Source organism: Lissotriton helveticus, chromosome 7, assembly GCF_964261635.1.
Source record: "Lissotriton helveticus chromosome 7, aLisHel1.1, whole genome shotgun sequence".
NCBI classification, from domain to species: Eukaryota; Metazoa; Chordata; class Amphibia; order Caudata; family Salamandridae; genus Lissotriton; species Lissotriton helveticus.
The window spans coordinates 126,889,415-126,908,744 of NC_136068.1; the positions used below are offsets into that span (position 1 = coordinate 126,889,415).

At 48.9% G+C, this 19,330-nt stretch overlaps 2 protein-coding genes across 3 annotated transcripts in view; one reads left to right on the forward strand and one right to left on the reverse strand.

Moving 5' to 3' along the window:
* The window catches only part of ZGPAT (zinc finger CCCH-type and G-patch domain containing), a 47,730-nt gene extending 44,344 nt beyond the window's left edge, over window positions 1-3,386 (reverse strand). The window contains exon 1 of one of the 2 annotated variants that reach the window (XM_078651683.1): window positions 3,252-3,386. The gene's annotated coding sequence lies outside the window, so the exon portion shown is untranslated. Of the gene's footprint in view, window positions 1-2,892 lie in introns of both variants that reach the window. The other variant, XM_078651684.1, reaches the window with a different exon arrangement.
* Window positions 3,387-12,109: 8,723 nt separating this feature from the next.
* The window catches only part of ARFRP1 (ARF related protein 1), a 62,770-nt gene continuing 55,549 nt past the window's right edge, over window positions 12,110-19,330 (forward strand). Inside the window, exon 1 of the mRNA XM_078651685.1 lies at window positions 12,110-12,212. Coding sequence (XP_078507811.1) covers window positions 12,199-12,212 — 14 coding nt within the window. The 5' untranslated portion in view covers window positions 12,110-12,198. The remainder of the gene's footprint in view (window positions 12,213-19,330) is intronic.

A 19,330-nucleotide genomic window follows, 5' to 3' on the forward strand; every position in this document is an offset into this window, starting at 1 on the left:
ACTGTGGCAAAAAAATAAAAGTTCTTCAAGGGCACACTTTTGCTGTGCTTTCCAAATCAAACAGTATTCATCATTAGCGCACACAACCATGCTATCACATTCGAGAAATTGCTTACATGTTATACACACATACACTCGCATTCTGTTTCATTTGAGATAAGGAAATGTGCATTCCCTGTTCCTTTAACTTGCTATATCAGAGTGGAGATTTAGTTGATGATTTTTTTATGTCCACATTAAGTAATTTGTCGCCAATCACAGGATTTCGTGCGCATTTACAAAACGCATAGTAATGCGAATGACTGTGCCTATTTCCAAACTAAAACAGTGATATGGAAAGCTGTTTTTTTCACTTATCACTTCGAACATTTTGCTTTTTATTTGGAAACATCAATTTAAAAAAGTGTACTTCCCACAGACGAATTATTTTCACTATAAATACCTTTCGATGTCACAGCGAGAATTTGATGCATATTATTTGTACTTTTTAAATTTAAACAAAATGTAAAACATTTGGAGTTAAAAATATGAAAGAAAAAAAAACAAAACCCAATCAACATCCACCACTGAGTGAGTACCATTTCCTTTGTCTTCTTCTGTTTGTCCACCTAAAACATGTCCTTATTCCTGGTGTGTGTTCATCAATTTTCGAATGCTGCTTTTCACATATCAACACAAATGGGACATGTACTAGCAAAATAAAAAATATTTGCTTAAAGATAAATATTATTGGAATCCATTTAATTAATCATCCCATTTTCTGGGCTACCCCTTAATTTTTCTGTTTTCTACAAAGCATTATAAACTGTACAGGTATACGCCCACAAGGGGAGAGAAGGGAAACAACTGTGACTGGTGTGGCGGGATATATGAGGCATATGGACTTTCTAATACTGGATTGTGTGGGGTGGGGACTAGGTCCAGCAAGAGGTAATGATGGATGGAATAAGGCATGTGCCATTCCTCCCAAACCCCTCTGTGCAGCTATAACATGATAAAGGTGATGCTTGCTTCCATCACAAGTACTGTTGTCACGGTCTTCTCCCTATGAAGTTGTTTGCCTTGATTTAACTGCAGCGTGCAAACAAAGCTTAGAAGGACATCGCCCATGTACCAGTGCCACCATCACCCCTCTCAGGTGCGCTGCTGTGAGAGCTGGCTGTGGTGCCTTGGGACGGTGCAGCTTGTTGTGTGCCCCATGATGATGGCACTGACTCAGTACATAGAAGGTAGGGGTAGGAGGAGCAATAGAAGAGAGCAGCTAGCCTCCTGGCACCAGGATGTGGAGATTACTTCCCATGTCTAAAGACATTAGTTTTGAACATCTGTTTACATTATAAAATGGCAAACATCCTTGCAAGCGATTATCCACTGAAAGAGCATAGTTTTATGGTTCAATGTATTCAATGCACAAAGGAGCGAGTGAAACCACGAGCACTCATGTGGAGTGCTCAAACACGAAGAAAAAAAATAGCTCCTAAAATGGGAGCAGTGAATGGACACAAGTACTTGGTCTATGCTCCGGGGAGGGCTAAACACAAGAAGAGGCATGACATGGACAAATGGGGACAAAGAATTTGAGAGCGAGGATTGAGCGAGCAAATGGTAAGCCTATCCGCGGGCGAGGCCCACAGATTGTAAACAACATGTCTCTTCGACACAGCCAATGTGCTGTCTAGTTGAGACCTGAAAATTAAACCACAGCCAATGCTGGCTATAACACAATACAATTTTAAAACACCCTTTTCCACATTGCTTTTGCCCTCCATTTTTCAAATGTTATACTTACCTCCCACCATTACTGCCGCCTTAACTAATTAATTTTAAAATAATTGCAATAAAAAAATTCAAAAATGTATATTAAACAGTCTTTTCCACTAAACATGGTGCATATATACATATGCCCAGACGTGGGTCCCTTGCTCACTTTGCCACTGGATTCAAGCTAGCCTGGCTGATGAAGGGTGTTACCCAGAGAGCGGTCCTAGGATGCTTGTTGCCGGTTCAGGGAAGAGCTGGCTTGGCAGTTCGGCTGGACTGTTTCCATGAGGCACAGGGTCAAGACTGATTTGCATATAGCTGGGTCTAAAGAACGATGATAGATTCAACCCAGATCTGTGACAGGGGGTGAGCGTCTGAAAAGTTTCAGTGTTCCGACCATCATCTTGCGTTTGCGGATTTACTATCAACCTCCCCATTATTCAAATTGCTTATTCCCTACCACTACCCATCATCTATATTTAGCACCCTCAAACCCACATAAAACAGCAAGTGTAGTCTGTATCAAAATACTTATTTCACTCCGAAATCGATCCTACACTCTGCAGCACGGTTCATCTATGGGGGCAAAAAGAATGATCACATTACACCCATGCTGATCACGCTCCAAGGGCTGCCAAACGGAGCCAGGGCTATTTTCAAAACCGCCTGCAATCTACTCTAAGCCACTGCACTCTATGCCACTCTATTCTCCACTGGCTCCCCATTTACAAACGCAGCCTATTCAAACGACTCACACACACATACAAAGCCTTACACAACACTGGTCCGCCATATCTCAACAACCGCATACACTTTCACCAGCCTGACAGGTACCTTCACACACAGCCACACTCTCACTTACACATATCGCCCGCATTCACAAGCGCAGTACAGGAGGTTTAGTTCACATACATTGCACCAAAAACATAGAAGAGCCTCCTCCTCATTTGAGTTTCACAAGAAGCTGAAGGCCTGGCTCTTCCAATTAATCTGAGAGGCCACTCACCTACACACCTGCTCAAGCGCCTGGATACCCTCACGGGTGATCAGTGCGCTATACAAGTAGGCATAACACAACATAAGCACTATAAAATTACAATACAGTGGAAGTCAAAAGGCAAAATAAATTACCTCGATGCATTTCTCTAACTCATTAGTTCTTGCTTCAAATGCTAGCATGAATGTAATACAAAACATCAAGATCAGGAGCAAATGGCTACTTGATCTTCGGAATTCACGTATGTGGGTCAAGAGCTGGGCGGTTCATATTGTTTCCCACTATCTGTACAAGCTGGGTGCACTTATAAACGATGCAGTATTGGAAAATAGGGGACTGTTGAATTATTTAAAAGATCCAGAAACACCGCTTTCTTGTGCTCGCCATGCGCCTCGTCCTTCACCTCCAAAAGTCTCCACGTCCTGACCCCCTGGGTGCAATTAAGCACCCTTTTCCTGACCACCACACACAACTCCTTGGTTGAGCGGCTTACCTATCATTCTTTCATTTCCCTTCCTTCCTCCTGTCTCTGAAATGCGCCGGTACGCTAGTAGCACTCTCTGTCACGTGACATACGTCAGGCAACGTCGTTGCTACGGGCGACAACTCTCATTGGAGAAACTCTCTGTCTCAACAGCAAGAAGCCCCGCCTCATTCAGTTTTTCTTTTATTTCCATGGAGGCGTCATAATGTCCGAGTCAAGATGGTGGTTAAGCGCCTGACTTTCATATGATGATGACGTCCTGCTGGTGTGGACCATTGCTCAAACGACCCACAAGGCTGATGGGAATTTTTTTGTAGTTCCATGCGTAATGTTCAGTGCGGAGCGGAGGCGCCGTTTGGACTTGTTTTCCCAGAATTCTCATCGTTCCCGGTAGTTTATTCATCACAACCCTGGTCTGGAAGACTGCAGTGCCTGATGAACCTAAGTGAAAAGGTAATACGTAGTAATAACAAGGGCTTTGCGTTTGTGATTGGACTTTCGAGTTGTAGTTCCCAGTACTGCAGTCGTAAGAGCCTCCGGGGCTCGTCTGTAACCACTTACTCTTTACTTCCCCGGTTAAGTACGTTCATTGACACCTTGTCTCCGAATTAGTCCCTGTAGCGAAACTTCATGGTCCTGCCGCATCTCACTTTGGAGGTGCAGGGACCCCCTCTGTAAATGGGGGTGGGAGGCAGGTGGTCGACGTGCTGCGCCTTCCCTTTGCCGCTATAGCTGAGACTCATACTGTTCCCCTAGCTTCTAATGATTGCAACCACGGAGCTATTTTTCTCTATTTTGGTTTGTCTTTTGCACTTCACCATAATGTTTGATGTAATTCTGTGTTCCTGTTAGTAATCAGAGTTGACACAGTTGGTTTTATATACCTGTTTCTGCTCACGTGAGCACAATGCATTGAATGGTGTGAGATCCTATCTGGCATACCATTGTACTACTTCTCCATGCAGTGCAAAGACTGGCTATTATCACTTGCCATGCAATGAGGTGATAAATTATGACAGTGGTCTCATTATCCCTACTTCCCTCCGTCTTGGTCCCAGTCATTACTTTGGATCTGAACGCACCTCTCACTTGAGACAGGAACTGAGATAAATTGCACTCATCCTAAGGGTGCTATTAGGTTAACTTCCCCCAGGTCATTTCTGTTTCTTTCTGCTGCCTCAATACTGAGACATGGACAAAGGAAGTCTAGGCTTGTGCTACTTCACATCCCCCAGTCTGTTTGGGTCAGGCACAAGAAAGACCGGGGAAGTGCAGCGTGTGAGATAATCACTGTAAATTTTCATGATGGTCCAATGCTGGTGTTTGGTTGTTGGTGCCGGATTAATATAAGTACCCAAGTGATGATGGGGAAGCATGTCCTCTTGTTTTTCAGTCAGAACCGCTAGATATTTTCTTGAGCGCAGATGCAGCTGACTGGCAAATGGTGAAGTAATATTTGAAATTGTATCTATGCTTGATGGTATTGTATACTACACATTTGCAAACTTCCAGTTTTGAGTAGCGCACATCTTTTGCTTTAAAAAGTATTGGTATTGGAGCAGGTTCCTTTCATTGCTTATTGCTTAAAGTAACTTATGATGGGGAAACATTCTAGGACGAGGAGATACACAGATTCTTCTTCTAGTTACTCCTTTCCCGTCATTCTAGGACAAGCAGGAGTGAGATGATGGCCCCTTAAGTAGAGAAACCTATAAAGAGGATAGTAATGAAGAGTTGAAGGCTCTACAGACTCCTGCTTCTACCAGTCATCGTATTGTATTCAAGCCTTTCTATCTTCAAGATCCAGCTCAGAAGAACGAGTGATAGAAAACATTCCATCAGACCAGGCAGGGAAGCTCCTTAATAAAGAGCTTTTACTGATGATTTTGGGAAGGATCAAGGTGAATATGTAATTTGCTGTAGAGGAGTCTTCAAGTACTTCTTCAGATCCAGTGTTAAGGCAGTTCCAAACAGCACCCTTTTTAGATCTTCCCATTCACGAGCATGTCGCTGATATGGTGTCCAGGCAATGGAAGTGCAGTGATAAAAAAGTTCCTTTGAATTTGTTATAGCGAGCCTATCCTCACTGGAACAGACAGCTAAGACCATGCCAGACAGAGTAGCAGTGGAATCCATACCAGCCAGTCTGGTGGGCTGCGCAATATGGCTGAAGAAAGTATTCTTAAAGACCAAACTGATAAAAAAGAATGGAGTCCATATTGAAGAATTCTTATACAGGATCTCATCTGGCTATGTGTTCTGGGGTTTATGGTGCAATCATGTTACAGTCTGTTCTAGTTAACTTCAACAACTTATACAAAGTTATGCAGGATGGTGTGGAATGTTCTGCTATGTTGGAAGATATTTGAAAACCCCCCAGAAAGATTACCCTTGCGATGTCTCATTTGATGTGGTCAGAGCTGCTGCACTAGCTGAGGGAGCAACTATAGCAGGATAAATGTGTACCTTTTGAGAATGACACACTGATTTTGCTTAGAAAGGGTGCAATTTGGAGGTGTTAAATTCCGCATTCCGGTAACCATGAAGAAGGTCGGCTAAACTATCCTTTTTCAAGAACCTGTGAACGAAAAGTATACAGGAATTGGATAGAACAGAAAAATAGGAATTTATCACCATCTAAGACTCTGCACTCCTGATTATCACATAAATGGATAGAGGTGGTCAGTAGGAGGGAGGATAAAACATTTCCAAGAGACTTAAGGAGTAAAGGCAGGATATTGTATACAATGTGTTACCCTTCCACCAGCCTTTACAGCCATAATTGCACCCTTGAAACAAAACCAAGAAAGAAGCAGTGAGGTCAGCCATCCAGACGTTAAATCTGATGAGGGCAATTTCACCTGTTCAGAATTAGGAAATGGGGGTAAAGGGATACATTCCGTTGTATTTTTAGTACCATAACCCTCAGGGTGCTCCTCGATTTACAGAAGGGGAACAGCTAGATCAAGAAGGTTCAGTTGACGAGAAAATCCCTACAGAAAACCTTTTCCAGTTATATTGGAGAATCTTTTCTTGGTAACAGTGAATCTAATAGATGTTTACTTTCATATACTCATCTGGAAGAAACCTCAGAAATGCCTGAGATTTTCAAAGATTAAGTTATACTACCAGTTGCAGGTTCTTCCCTTTTGGAATCCGATCAGCACTGAGGCATTCACCAATATGATGGCAGCTTTTGTAGCAAAACTTCATCTTCATGGGTGGCACATCTACCCATCTGTAGACAATTGGCTTCTTCATGCATCATCCAATGAGACAGCAATGTAGAGGTTGAGAGCTATGAGAACTTGTCTAGAGTAATATGGATTGATGATAATCTACTGCAAATGTAAGTCAGTACTTCAGCAGAGCATGACCTTCATTTGAGCATTATTTAAGACCAATATGGGAATGGTTTTCTCCCAGAGAAAAGAGCACAACAACTAAGAATAGTTCTGATATGTCACCTACCGGTAAAGAAAGCTCCAGCTATTTGTGTCCCTTTTACTCTGGGAAGACACCATCTTAAGAGCTTTTCTGTGATCTCCCTTCTAAAATACCGGCACCCTTCCTTAGTGAGTTGGGATCAGGAAATTCCAGCAACCTTACAGATAAAACATCTAAAGTGGTGGCTGAAGCTAGAATCTCTCAAGAAGGGTTTCCTCTCCATCCGCCCTCATAATTGGTGATAACAATCGATGTCCGCGAGGAGTGATGGGGCGCAACCTGTGTTTCTGCAATGATTCACGGGAAATAGTCTAATATAAAGAATCAGAAATCTTTGATCTGGGGATAAATTATGGCCATTAACAAACCATTGATGCATTTTTGAAAAATCCTCTTCAATCAACATGTACTAATCAGAATAGTAAGTTGGGTGGAAACTAACCTGCTGACTGCCAAAGCAATTCATATCAAAAGGAAAGAGAATGTAATGGCAGATCACCGCTGCAGATTGTTCCCTTACAACACAGGTGTTCTTCATTCTTTGAACGTTTAGGACGACTTTCAGAGGTCTATTTTCCTCCTAAGAACACACTCAACACATAAGATTCTTCTTATGCTTTGCAGTAGCAGGCCACTTAGAAATGGCTGCTATCTTTACAGTGGCCTCTTCATCATCTCTACGCATTCCCACCTATTCCTCTTATCCCTCAGGTGCGTCTAAAAAATTAGGAAAAAGGCAATGAAGGTAAATATATTACTTCTCTTCTGGCCATGCTGCTCATATTTCCTCTGCTGAAATTAATGTCGATAGGCACTTAGGCACTTGTTGGAAAATACAAAATTTAAACATTCTGAATTTACCTTGTGCTCTATGAACACTGGAGTGTCTTCCTCTGTCAAGGCTTTCTGTATCGGTCCGGAAATTGAGGGTGGGGATGCAAAAAGGTCATGCACAAAAAGTTTTTATGCTTGTTTTGTCGGCTGGACAAGGAGCCCCAAGCTTCTGCAGCACAAACCCTTTGGCTGCCAGTTTTCAGTACCACAGTATGAATATTTGAAAGATGATTAAGTGACAAAGTAAACGCTGCACAAATACCCCGCCCCCCCCCCCACCACCACCACCACCACCACCACCTCACCCCCCTCCCCCCCCCCCCACTCGCTGCAGTGCCTCACTGCGGGCTGGTTGCAGTGACTGCCATTGCCTGACCATAAAATGGTGGCCACCAGAAGGCATTTTCACCAGTGAAAGCACCGACATTCCGCCCAAGCATAGCAGACAAGCGCCTGGGACACCATTGCTACTAATCTCTCCTGCCACACCACCTGTGACACACAATACTACCTTTTGGGTGCCTCCACAACTTGAACGCACAGTAAGGTTTTGCTCGTTTCCATCCTCTGCCAGTATATTTAACCCCTTCCATGCTGGTGACGAACCCCAGCCGTCACGCTCTACGGTTCTCGTGTGCTGATGACGGCTGGGGTTCGTCACGGCCCCGCCCTGTTCGTGCGGTTGCCGCACACGGGGGGAATCGCGGCCGCACGGAAGGGGTTAACTGAGGGACGCCTTACCATATATATCAGGGTCATACTTCAGTGCTGCTTTCTCGGGTGTCACCTCAGGGAGAGGAGGAGGAGCTAGGATCCAACTTGTCTGCTCTGAGCCTCTGTTCCGCTGGAGCCCCGCTTTCATCAACTAAGTGAGGCGCTTAATTCCCCACCTAAACAACTGTTTCAACCATCTCCGGACATCAGATGGTCGAGAGCGTCTTACGCTGTGGCCGCCGTTCCAACCGGTCGTAGCAACACAAGGATACTGGCGAAAATCTCACCTGGCGTTTTAACCTCAAGATGGCGCCTGAGAAGGAACGGACATGCTTTTTGAATGGCTTGAAGCAGATCCATGGGAACTTTTACCGAACTACCTACCCCCTACCCCTCCCTGCTCTACTCCTCTCCACTTTCCTGCTACTGACCTCTGCCCTCACCTGTCCTGGCCCTTAGTTACCAACCTGTTTACCTGTGAATTTTCCCTCGTCATTTGAGATCTAGCTATTTTGTCTGATGCCCGATGGAGCTACCTGGTTTAGCTATAGGGGACACATGCTGGGGATGCCCTCCTTGGACGTCACCTACCCAGTCGGTCTTTAGCCAGACTTCCTTTTGTCTCTCCTGTCGTCTCTTACCACATCCTCCCTCTATTTATGTCTCTCCTTCTCTCCTCTCTCAATGTATTGAGACTGAACTATTTTTTCTGATGCCCGATGGAGCTACCTGGTTTAGCTATAGGGGGGATGGGCCGTGGACTCCCTCCTTGGTCGTCACCTACCCAGTAGGCCTTTAGACAGACTTCATTTCGTCTCTCCTTGTTGTCTCTTCCCCTATCCTCCCTTTCTCACCTTCCCTGTCCCCTCCCCTCTACGCTCCACTTATTTTGCCCTCCATGCTCTTTAAATGTTTTCCCATTGAGACCTAGCTATTTGGCCAAAGCCCGGTGGAGCTACCTGATAGCTATAGAGGAGATGGCGTTTGGGACTTCCCCCTCGACCGTCACCTACCCAGCCGGACCTTGGGCAGACTTTCCTTCGTCTTTCTGCCGTATCTCCCTCCCACCCCTTTATCCTTACCCCCTTCCCCTCTACATTTCACTTATCTCGTTTTCTAAGCTCTTGTAATTGTTTGTCTAGCAACTTATGTAAATTGAAACTGATGTAATCTTGTAATTTTGTGGAACCTCATGTAAAGCGCTCTGATACCTTGATGTAATCTTGTAATTTTGTGGAACCTCGTGTAAAGCGCTCTGATACCTCCGGGTCTAGCCAGCACTATATAAAACTCTTAAAATAAATAAAAAGCTCAGCTTGTTTAACAATTTGAGGCTATTTATAATGCTCACGGAATGCTCCCTGATTATGTGCAAATACATGTATAAGGAGGAAGACAAAATTGATGATTGTTTTTAAAAATGAAATATATACACAAAAAAATCGGAACTTTAAAGCAATGTTTAGCTAAACTGTTTTGTAACTTTAAATACCATTTCTTTTAGCCATCATTTAGTAAAACGTGTTTGATGCATCTAAATATTTACAGAAAAACCATGAAGAATTAGTCATAAAATGATCAAATGCAATATTGTGGGCAATATAAAAATACATTAGCAGCCTGCGTCTTAAAATGAAAACGTCACATTAGTGTATCCACAGCATGTGGCCTTGCATTGTGCCGTAATTGTAACTTTCAGCAATTCACAAGAGTTTACAGAAGTAGAACTGGAAACCATACTCCTAGCAAACTTGCGAATTCCACTTATGCTCAAGCAAACATGCACCTGAATATTTGCTCATATGAACATCTGTTGATCAATTGCAAAGTTACTTTTCCATATCCCCCATTTTTCCCACCCTGGTAAAGGTTTTAAGCCTGTCCTTGTTGGGTATAAATGTCCAACCTTTTCCAGTGTGGGTGAATATTGGAGTTGAGTGGTGAATATCCTTAATCATGTTAGTATGTGAGTGTTTATAAACTTACAGGGCATTCAAACCCTGAACTACCACTTCCTGTCCATGTCTCAACCTCTCTCTGTTGTCAAAATTAGGCAATTTGTGACCAACCTCACCCTTTGTCCTGATTTAATGAAACGAAACGAACGAAACGAAACAAATTTGTACTTGTAAAGCGCACTTATACCCCAACTGGGGTTTCCTGGCGCTGTACGCATACCGCTGTGGAACCCTTCCTGGCTTTTCCCTGTGAAATGTCCACTCCTGGGCACCCCCAAGGTGAAGCCAGGCATTCCAGCGCTGTTGGGGCCGTTGTGGACATTAAGCAAGCTATTGCCCAGAGTTGCAGAGTGGGACCCATGATTAGAATAGGCACTGAGGCGAGAATGATCAGGTCCGAGGAAATTGAGCCCAAGACCCGCCATGGTGGGAATTGAACCCTGGTCCCGGTCCAGACCTCTGCATCAGGGTCTGCCGCTCTAACCATTGAGCCACACTTCTCCACACAAAGATCTTGGGAAAGACAGTAGCAAATTGCTTACTCCTTTACATTCCATTTCTGGTACTACAAGACCTGGCTGGCATTATCCCGGGCTATCAACTATGGACAGTCTGCACACACTGTGTGGACGTCTCCACCCAACTGACCCGGATCTGGCAGTAACAGCAGTATTGCTGGAAGCTGAGAATGTGTTTGAATTCCGAGCGTTCAACTATATTTTCATGGTACTCAGATCTCTTGTACTTGATGAGGTTTTTGTGCAGTGGATCACTTTGTTATGTAACCTGTCCTCAGTGCGGATAAAAGTGAACAGGTGTATATATCTGTGGGAATTGCTCAAGAAAGCCTGTCCACTATCGCTGCTGATTTTTGTTGTAGAGGTGGAGCCTCTGGCATCTGTAATTTATGACCATTACTTGGAAAGCAGACTCTGTGCAGGAGGATGCCAGCTAAAAGTGCTTATTTAAGAGCATTGCATCCTTCTTTATTTGACACGCCTGATGTGAATTTGTCATCAATAGTGAAGGAGTTTCTACGATTTGAAGGGATATCCAGGCTGTATAAATTGGAACCAATTGAAGGTTTTCCCGCTGAAGCCCATCATGATCTATCCCCAGCTGGAGGGCTTTTTTGATGCAATGTCGAGATGAAGCTGCGAGGTATTTGAGTGTTACAATACATAGGGAACGCAACATCCCTCATTTGAGATAATTATGGAGTAGCAGTTACTAAAATACGGGGGCAATTCGAAAGGTGGATACAGCTTTCTCTATCTATGGCAGGTAGCATTGTCCTAATAAAGGTGATCATTTTTCAGAGGCTCCTATGTTTATTTATTATCTCAATACTGCAAGCCCAAACATTCTTCCGCAATATCAGGTCACCCCAGACCACATTAAGCAGGCAGGCAAATGCAAATGTGTGTTACTTGGGAACAACGCTTCCTTTTATATAAGTGTAGAGATGACGGTGGCTAATATTGAACTCTACTATTTGTTAGCACAAGCCCGTTTTGCATTGGTATCGGTACCACCGGAAGCCTGAGTTGCCACATTTAGCAGTACAACGGGAAATAGCTAACTACTGGGATAACTTGTAATGGGGCCGTCAGCCCGGCAAATGAACATGGTGGCCTGCATGATATGGATGTGGTGTAGGCTGGCACAATATTATAATGCTGCATTCTTATTCTCGCCTGAAGTCCCTCTAAAGGACAGCCTGTGGCCGCCAGCGACGGCCTAGCCTGAATCACTATCACTCGTGCCTGATTGGGACCCACCAGACAGGCAGAAAAAGATCTACCCTGAGGGGAAGTTTCTGCAACTGACTCAATTTACAGAGATGGGGAGATGTCCAGTCTAGCCTTTTTTCTATGTTTTGACTGCAGCAAACACCACAGACAAGAAATCACAACCACCTGAATGAATCTGTTTTGTTGGGAGGTTGGCTCATCTGATCGCTGCCCAGGACCCATCCCTGTGCATCATGTCTCTACACAGGGATGTCCAGCCTAAGGTAGGTCCCATTGAGCTTGGACCTATGATTTTAGGAAAGGCACCTCCGACTCGAGCTCCGCGAGCAGTTGTGGTACTTCTGAGCGCAAATGTGAATGTGATTCGGATGTATGTTTGCAACACTGTACTAGTAAACAGTTCGGACAATGGCAGATTGCTCAGTGCTAGACTGTAGCCACTGAACATCTACTGTGGAAACTCGTAGTACTGATGTAAGGTTAATAATGCCAGTGTTATGTTGTTGACCTGAGTAAGTTGATATTTATAGATCGTATTTTCACTTTCCAGGCCCACTTTTGTAAATTCCTGCGAATTACTTAAAGTTGTCAATCTACAGTGACACAGGGTCATAGACCTGTGGGTGTAGTTTTTGTGACTTCTTTTTAAGAATAGGGCCATTATTGATTTAAAACTACCCATATTGTTTTGACCCTAACTCACCATTATTTTTTTCCTTAAATAGTGGCATGTATTAAATTGGTTGAATTAAATAACGTTTTAGATAAATTATATTTCAAGTTGTCCTTGAAAATGCTCTATAATTTAGTAAAACAGCCTTTGTTTCATGGTGCAAATATTCTTGGGTACGTTTTATTTTGAGAGCGAACAAATAGTGCAATAGTTTGGCAAATCTGTCTATAACTTTTGGGTTTTTTGAGTTTGCAAATATTTTTAGGTACATATTTTGCTTTCAAAATGAAATCTCCAATCTTGCATCCAGTCTTATGCACATATTTGCTTATTGTTGGACAGGCCACATGAAGGGCCGCTCTCCCCCGGCCCAACCAGGCCCGAACCAGCCACACAAGTACCACACACCACCATTGCACGTCCACCGTCCCCGCAGGGACCCCTACACTCGAACCTGTTGACCGCGTAGGCCGACCCACTACCGGCCTGCGCGCCCATCCTGGGCGCCATCTTGGACACTCCACCACGAGGCCGCCTGGCCCCCGATCGACCTCAACCCTGGGCCCGGCCAGGCCTCAGACATTCCGGCACCAACATCCACCCAGGAGGTGAGCGGGCTACTTGGTCAGTCAATGGGAGCAAGAGGTGTCGATGGCTCTCCCCCGCAAAGTACCGCTCGCCCATCGCCTCCCCGGGCGCTGGCTCCACCCCCCTGCTGGGTGTCTGAACCCCCTCATCCCGGACCTCCCGACCTCCAAGTGCGAGGGTCCGGACATCAAAGCACACCAGCCCTATAACTGGGGCAGCTCCAGAGCAGGACGGCAGTTGTATCTTGGAGTCGAGAGACGCAAAGAAGAACTCATCCTTGACGGACTACTGGCGCTGCCGTAGCTCTGTCTTGTGCACCTTCGTCTTGCCTGCTGGCGCTGCCGCGGCTTTGGGAACCACCCTATCCTTCATCTTCGTCGGGACCTGCTGGCGTGGCCGCGGACCGTTTGTAACCACCACCTTCATCGGGACCTGCTGGCTCTGCCGCGGACCGTCGTCTGCCTTCATCCATCTCGGGACCTGCTGGCTCCGCCGCGGCCCGTTCATCTACACCACCGAGCTCGAGGATTGAGAGCTATTTCCATCTTTTTGGTAACAAGACTGTCCCGCTACCCTTTTCCCAAACAGAGACCAGAATAGAGGGGACCCCGGAGTCCAGACCTCCTTGTACCATTCTACCGTACTTGAGAATTACCTATAAAGTATCGTTGAACTTTATCATTGTGTGGTGTCCGTCTGTGGGGGGGAAGTTACTTGTCTGTACGATTCACTGGAGACGGCTCTCCCCGGAGACCTCTCCCCTTATCCTCGGCCGACCCTCCCGGTCCGTCTAACATTGGTGGCCAGCGACGGGATCCGAATCACCGCATAAACCGTACAGAGAGTAGCTCACCCCACGGCGAATCACGATGTCAACTAAAGACAGCGGATCAACGGAGAAATTCCAGATGGAGAAATTGGACGAGTACAACCATCGTGAACTTAAACAGTTCTGTATCGAATTAGGTATCGCTACCACCGGACTAAATACCAAAGATGACTTTAAGCAGGCCCTGGAATCTTGGGCAGAAACCGGGGCTGCCGGAACCCCCGATCAAGACATCGCAGCACAAACCCCCATGGCCCCTGAAGAACGAAGAACGGGTCTCTCGCCAGACGAGATCCAGGAACGAGAAAGAACCCGACTACACGAGCTGGAAATGGCCCGGCTCAAAATGGACGTTGAACTAAAGTTGGCCGAACAGAAAATCAACTTAGAGCACCTGCGTCTCCGAGAAGAAAGAGAGGAGAAACAGAGACAAAGGGAGCTCGAGGAAAAGAAACTGGCATATGAACATGAGCGGAAATTAGCTGAAATCGACCTACGCAAACAGAATAAAGAAGCAGGGGTGCCCGAGCAACCCCACACCCCAGGGGCAACAGAGAAGAAGGTACACATCCCCAAGGATGTCGTTCGAGAATACTTCCGAGAGGACGACATCCAGCAATGGTTTAAGGCCTATGAAATCGCTATGACTGCACACCGGATCGATAAAAGCGATTGGGGGGCCGGTCTGTGGGGGAGATTCCTCAATGAGGGCCGCGACGCCCTGCTGCAACTCCCGGACCACCAGATGACCTCCTATGACCATATGAAAGCTGCACTCCTCACCCGCTATGGCCTCACACCCGAGATGTACCGTCAGAGGTTCCGAGACTGCACCCGCATCCCAGGTACGACTTGGGTGGACTATGTCAATTACTTTAGCCGAGCCTTCGAGGGCTGGATCAAAGGAAGCAGGGTCACAACCTACGAACAACTGTTCAATCTTATGGTATGGGAGCATCTGTCGAACAATTGCTTCATTGAACTTCGTCAGCACCTCCTCGACAGCAAGTTAACGGATCCCCGGCAGCTCGCAGCTGAAGCAGACCGGTGGGAGATCACCCGAGTGAGTCGAAATGGGCCCTCCGAACAGAATCGGAACAACAATGGTCAGCACCGTCCCCGAGGAGGTGGAGGCCAAGGACGCGGAAGAAGCAACGCTCCGGTCACCCTCACTACCAGCCCCACCCCCCCGGCCAACCGGGGCAGCACCCCAGCGCGACCGGGACATCGAGCCAATGTTACCTGCCATCGATGCCAACGAGTCGGACACTGTGCAAACGACCCAAACTGCCCCCAGTACCAGAGCCCAAGACCCCGCCAAGTAGCCGCTGCTGCTCTGGGGGAGGAACAGATCTCAGAGGAACAAGAAGAATATGAACAGGAACACCAAGAATGGGAGCCAGCCGCCATGGCTCTCGCCTGCCTAGGGGGGAGAGACATGGTCCCGCGGGTCCCCCTACCCGCTAATACCCAGAAGTACAGCCAATGGGTGGGCATCAATGGACGCCGGGCTGAAGCCCTTCGTGACACTGGGGCCAGCGTAACAGCCGTCCGCTGTCACCTGGTGACCCCCGAACAATACTTACCAAACATTCTCTGCCCTGTACGTTCAGCCGATAACTCAGAAAGTCTGTGTCGGATGGCCTGCGTCCCCTTCGAATGGGGAGGGGTCTCCGGCATGTTGAAGGTGACGGTCCGAGATGATGCCCCCGTAGACTGCCTCCTGGGTAATGACCTGGAAAGCTCTCCATGGGCAGCAGTCGAACGAAAAGAGCACCTGGGGATGCTGGGCGTCCCGGACTGGGCGTGCGTCACCACCCGGTCCATGACCGCCCGTGCCAACAACCGCCCAGAGGAACTCGAATGGCCGGCGCCACCGCCTCCGGTCGCCCCCGCCGAAACCACCGACCGTGACGTCCCCCCCGAACCAGCTCAACCTCCAGACCTCGCTAACCTCGACCAGTGGCCTCAAGAGGGGGGGCCCACGCAAGAACAATTCCGCCAAGAACAAAAGACCTGTCCCTCCCTCGAGGGACTCCGCCAGCAAGCGCTAGCCCAAAGCGCAGGGGATACCTCCGGAACTCACTGGGTCTACTGGGACAATGATCTGCTGTACAGTGAGCAAAGAATCGCGGAGCTGGGGGCCAGCCGAGTCCTAGTGGTACCCCTCCGTTTTAGAGACTTTCTACTAAACCTGGCCCACGATGTCCCCCTGGCAGGGCACTTGGGTCAAGACAAAACCTATAGCCGCCTGGTGACCCACTTCTTCTGGCCCAAAATGAGGGACAATGTACACCAGCATTGCCGATCTTGCCCCACGTGCCAAGCCAGTGGGAAGAGCGGCCGCAAACTGAAAGCCCCCCTGCAACCTTTTCCCGTGGTCACCACCCCGTTCGAGAGGGTCGGAATCGATATCGTAGGGCCCCTGGACCCGCGCACAAAACAAGGCCATCGATTCATCCTGGTGCTAGTGGACCACGCCACCCGCTACCCGGAGGCTGTTCCCCTGCGGACTGTGACAGCCCCGGTAGTCGGCCGGGCTCTGATGGGGATCTTCTCCCGGGTGGGCTTCCCCCGGGAGGTCGTCAGTGACAGAGGCACGAACTTTATTTCGAAATATATGAAATCTCTCTGGCAACAGTGCGGGGTTACCTACCGGTTCACGACCCCCTATCACCCTCAAGGAAACGGCCTCGTTGAGCGGTTCAACCGCACGCTCAAAGGGATGATCGGGGGGTTGGAAGAGCCCCTCCGTCGCCAGTGGGATGTGCTGCTGCCGTGCCTCCTCTTCGCATATCGAGAGGTCCCCCAGAAGTCCCTGGGCTTCAGCCCATTTGAACTGCTATATGGGCACCCCGTGCGCGGGCCGCTCAGCCTAGTTAAGGAAGGCTGGGAGATGCCCCCTCTAAAGAACCCACCAGATGTTTTTCGCTACCTCCTAACACTCCGCAACCAGACCCGGCGATTCCGAGGACTAGCAAAAGCCAACCTAGAGGCCAGTCAAGAGGACATGAAAAGGTGGTATGACCGGAATGCCTCCTCCATCGAATTTGAACCTGGGCAACAGGTATGGGTGATGTCCCCCACCGAACCCTGCGCCCTACAAGACAAGTGGACAGGGCCCTTCAAAGTGGTCGAGCGCAAGGGTCCGGCTACCTACCTCATCGACTTGGAATCTTCCCGGAACCCCCTCCGGGTCCTCCACGCTAACAGACTGAAACCGCACTTTGTACGGACAGAACTCAGCCTCCTGATGGCCACAGACAATGGGGCTGAAGAGGACTCCGAGCCCCTCCCGGACCTCCTACGAACGCGGGAGAAAGATGGTTCCGTAGAGGGGGTCCGACTCTCAGAGGCCCTCACCCGAGAGCAACGCCAGGAGTGCCAAGTTCTCCTGTCACAATTCGCCAGCCTGTTCTCCCTCACCCCAGGTGTCACTTCCTGGTGTACGCACGATGTGGACACGGGGGACAGCCCCCCTATCCGCCACCGGGCCTACCGCGTGCCAGATCGGGTACGGGCCTGCATCCAGGAGGAAGTAGCCAAAATGCTCACGCTCGGGGTCATCGAGCCCTCAGACAGCCCCTGGGCCAGCCCTGTAGTACTGGTCCCCAAAGCAGCTGCCCCCGGCACCACACCAGAACTCCGGTTCTGCGTCGACTACCGGGGCTTGAATGCGGTCACCAGGACAGACGCACATCCCATCCCCCGGGCAGATGAACTAATCGACCGCATGGGAGCTGCCCGCTACCTCAGTATCTTCGACCTAACGGCGGGCTACTGGCAAATCGGCCTCACACCCCGGGCACAAGAACGTTCTGCCTTCTCCACTCCCGATGGCCATTACCATTTCACAGTCATGCCCTTCGGCATGAAGAATGCCCCAGCAACATTCCAACGACTCGTCAATCATGTCCTGGCGGGGCTCGAAGGATTCAGCGCCGCCTACCTAGACGACATCGCTGTATACAGCAACCAGTGGTCCGAGCACCTCCGCCACCTCCGAGCAGTGCTGCACGCCCTTCAGCAAGCTGGCCTCACGATCAAGGCCAGCAAATGTCAAATTGGGCAAGGGTCTGTAACCTACCTCGGGCACCAGGTGGGAAGCGGCCTGGTGGCCCCTCTGCAGCTAAAAATTGCCGCCATCCAGTCCTGGCAGCCCCCCATTACCCAGACCGAGGTACGGGCCTTCCTGGGCCTCACAGGCTATTACCGAAGGTTCGTGAAAGACTATGGTACTATCGTGAGGCCCCTCACAGAGCTCACGTCAAAAAATCAGCCCCAGAAAGTCAACTGGACCCCAGAGTGTCAAGCTGCATTTGAACAATTGAAAGCCGCCATGTGCTCCGCCCCTGTGCTCCAGGCCCCCGACTACAGCCGGGAGTTCATCGTCCAGACGGATGCCTCCGACCATGGCATTGGGGCAGTCCTGTCTCAAGTGGACACCGAAGGCCGTGATCAGCCGGTGGCCTTCATCAGCCGGCGACTCCTACCACGGGAACAACGCTGGAGCACCATAGAGAGGGAGGCCTTTGCGGTGGTATGGGCCCTCAAGAAGCTCCGGCCCTACCTTTTTGGCACACCCTTTCGGGTACAGACCGACCACCGACCCCTGCAGTGGCTGATGCAGATGCGGGGGGAAAACCCGAAGTTACTACGCTGGTCCATCTCCCTACAAGGGATGGACTTCACAGTTGAACATCGGCCTGGGCCAGATCACGCCAACGCAGATGGCCTGTCCCGGTTCTTCCGCCTCGACGAGAAGAGTCCCCAAGAGAATGGGTAACTCTCCCCGCCTTCAGCTGGGGGGGACGCATGTTGGACAGGCCACATGAAGGGCCGCTCTCCCCCGGCCCAACCAGGCCCGAACCAGCCACACAAGTACCACACACCACCATTGCACGTCCACCGTCCCCGCAGGGACCCCTACACTCGAACCTGTTGACCGCGTAGGCCGACCCACTACCGGCCTGCGCGCCCATCCTGGGCGCCATCTTGGACACTCCACCACGAGGCCGCCTGGCCCCCGATCGACCTCAACCCTGGGCCCGGCCAGGCCTCAGACATTCCGGCACCAACATCCACCCAGGAGGTGAGCGGGCTACTTGGTCAGTCAATGGGAGCAAGAGGTGTCGATGGCTCTCCCCCGCAAAGTACCGCTCGCCCATCGCCTCCCCGGGCGCTGGCTCCACCCCCCTGCTGGGTGTCTGAACCCCCTCATCCCGGACCTCCCGACCTCCAAGTGCGAGGGTCCGGACATCAAAGCACACCAGCCCTATAACTGGGGCAGC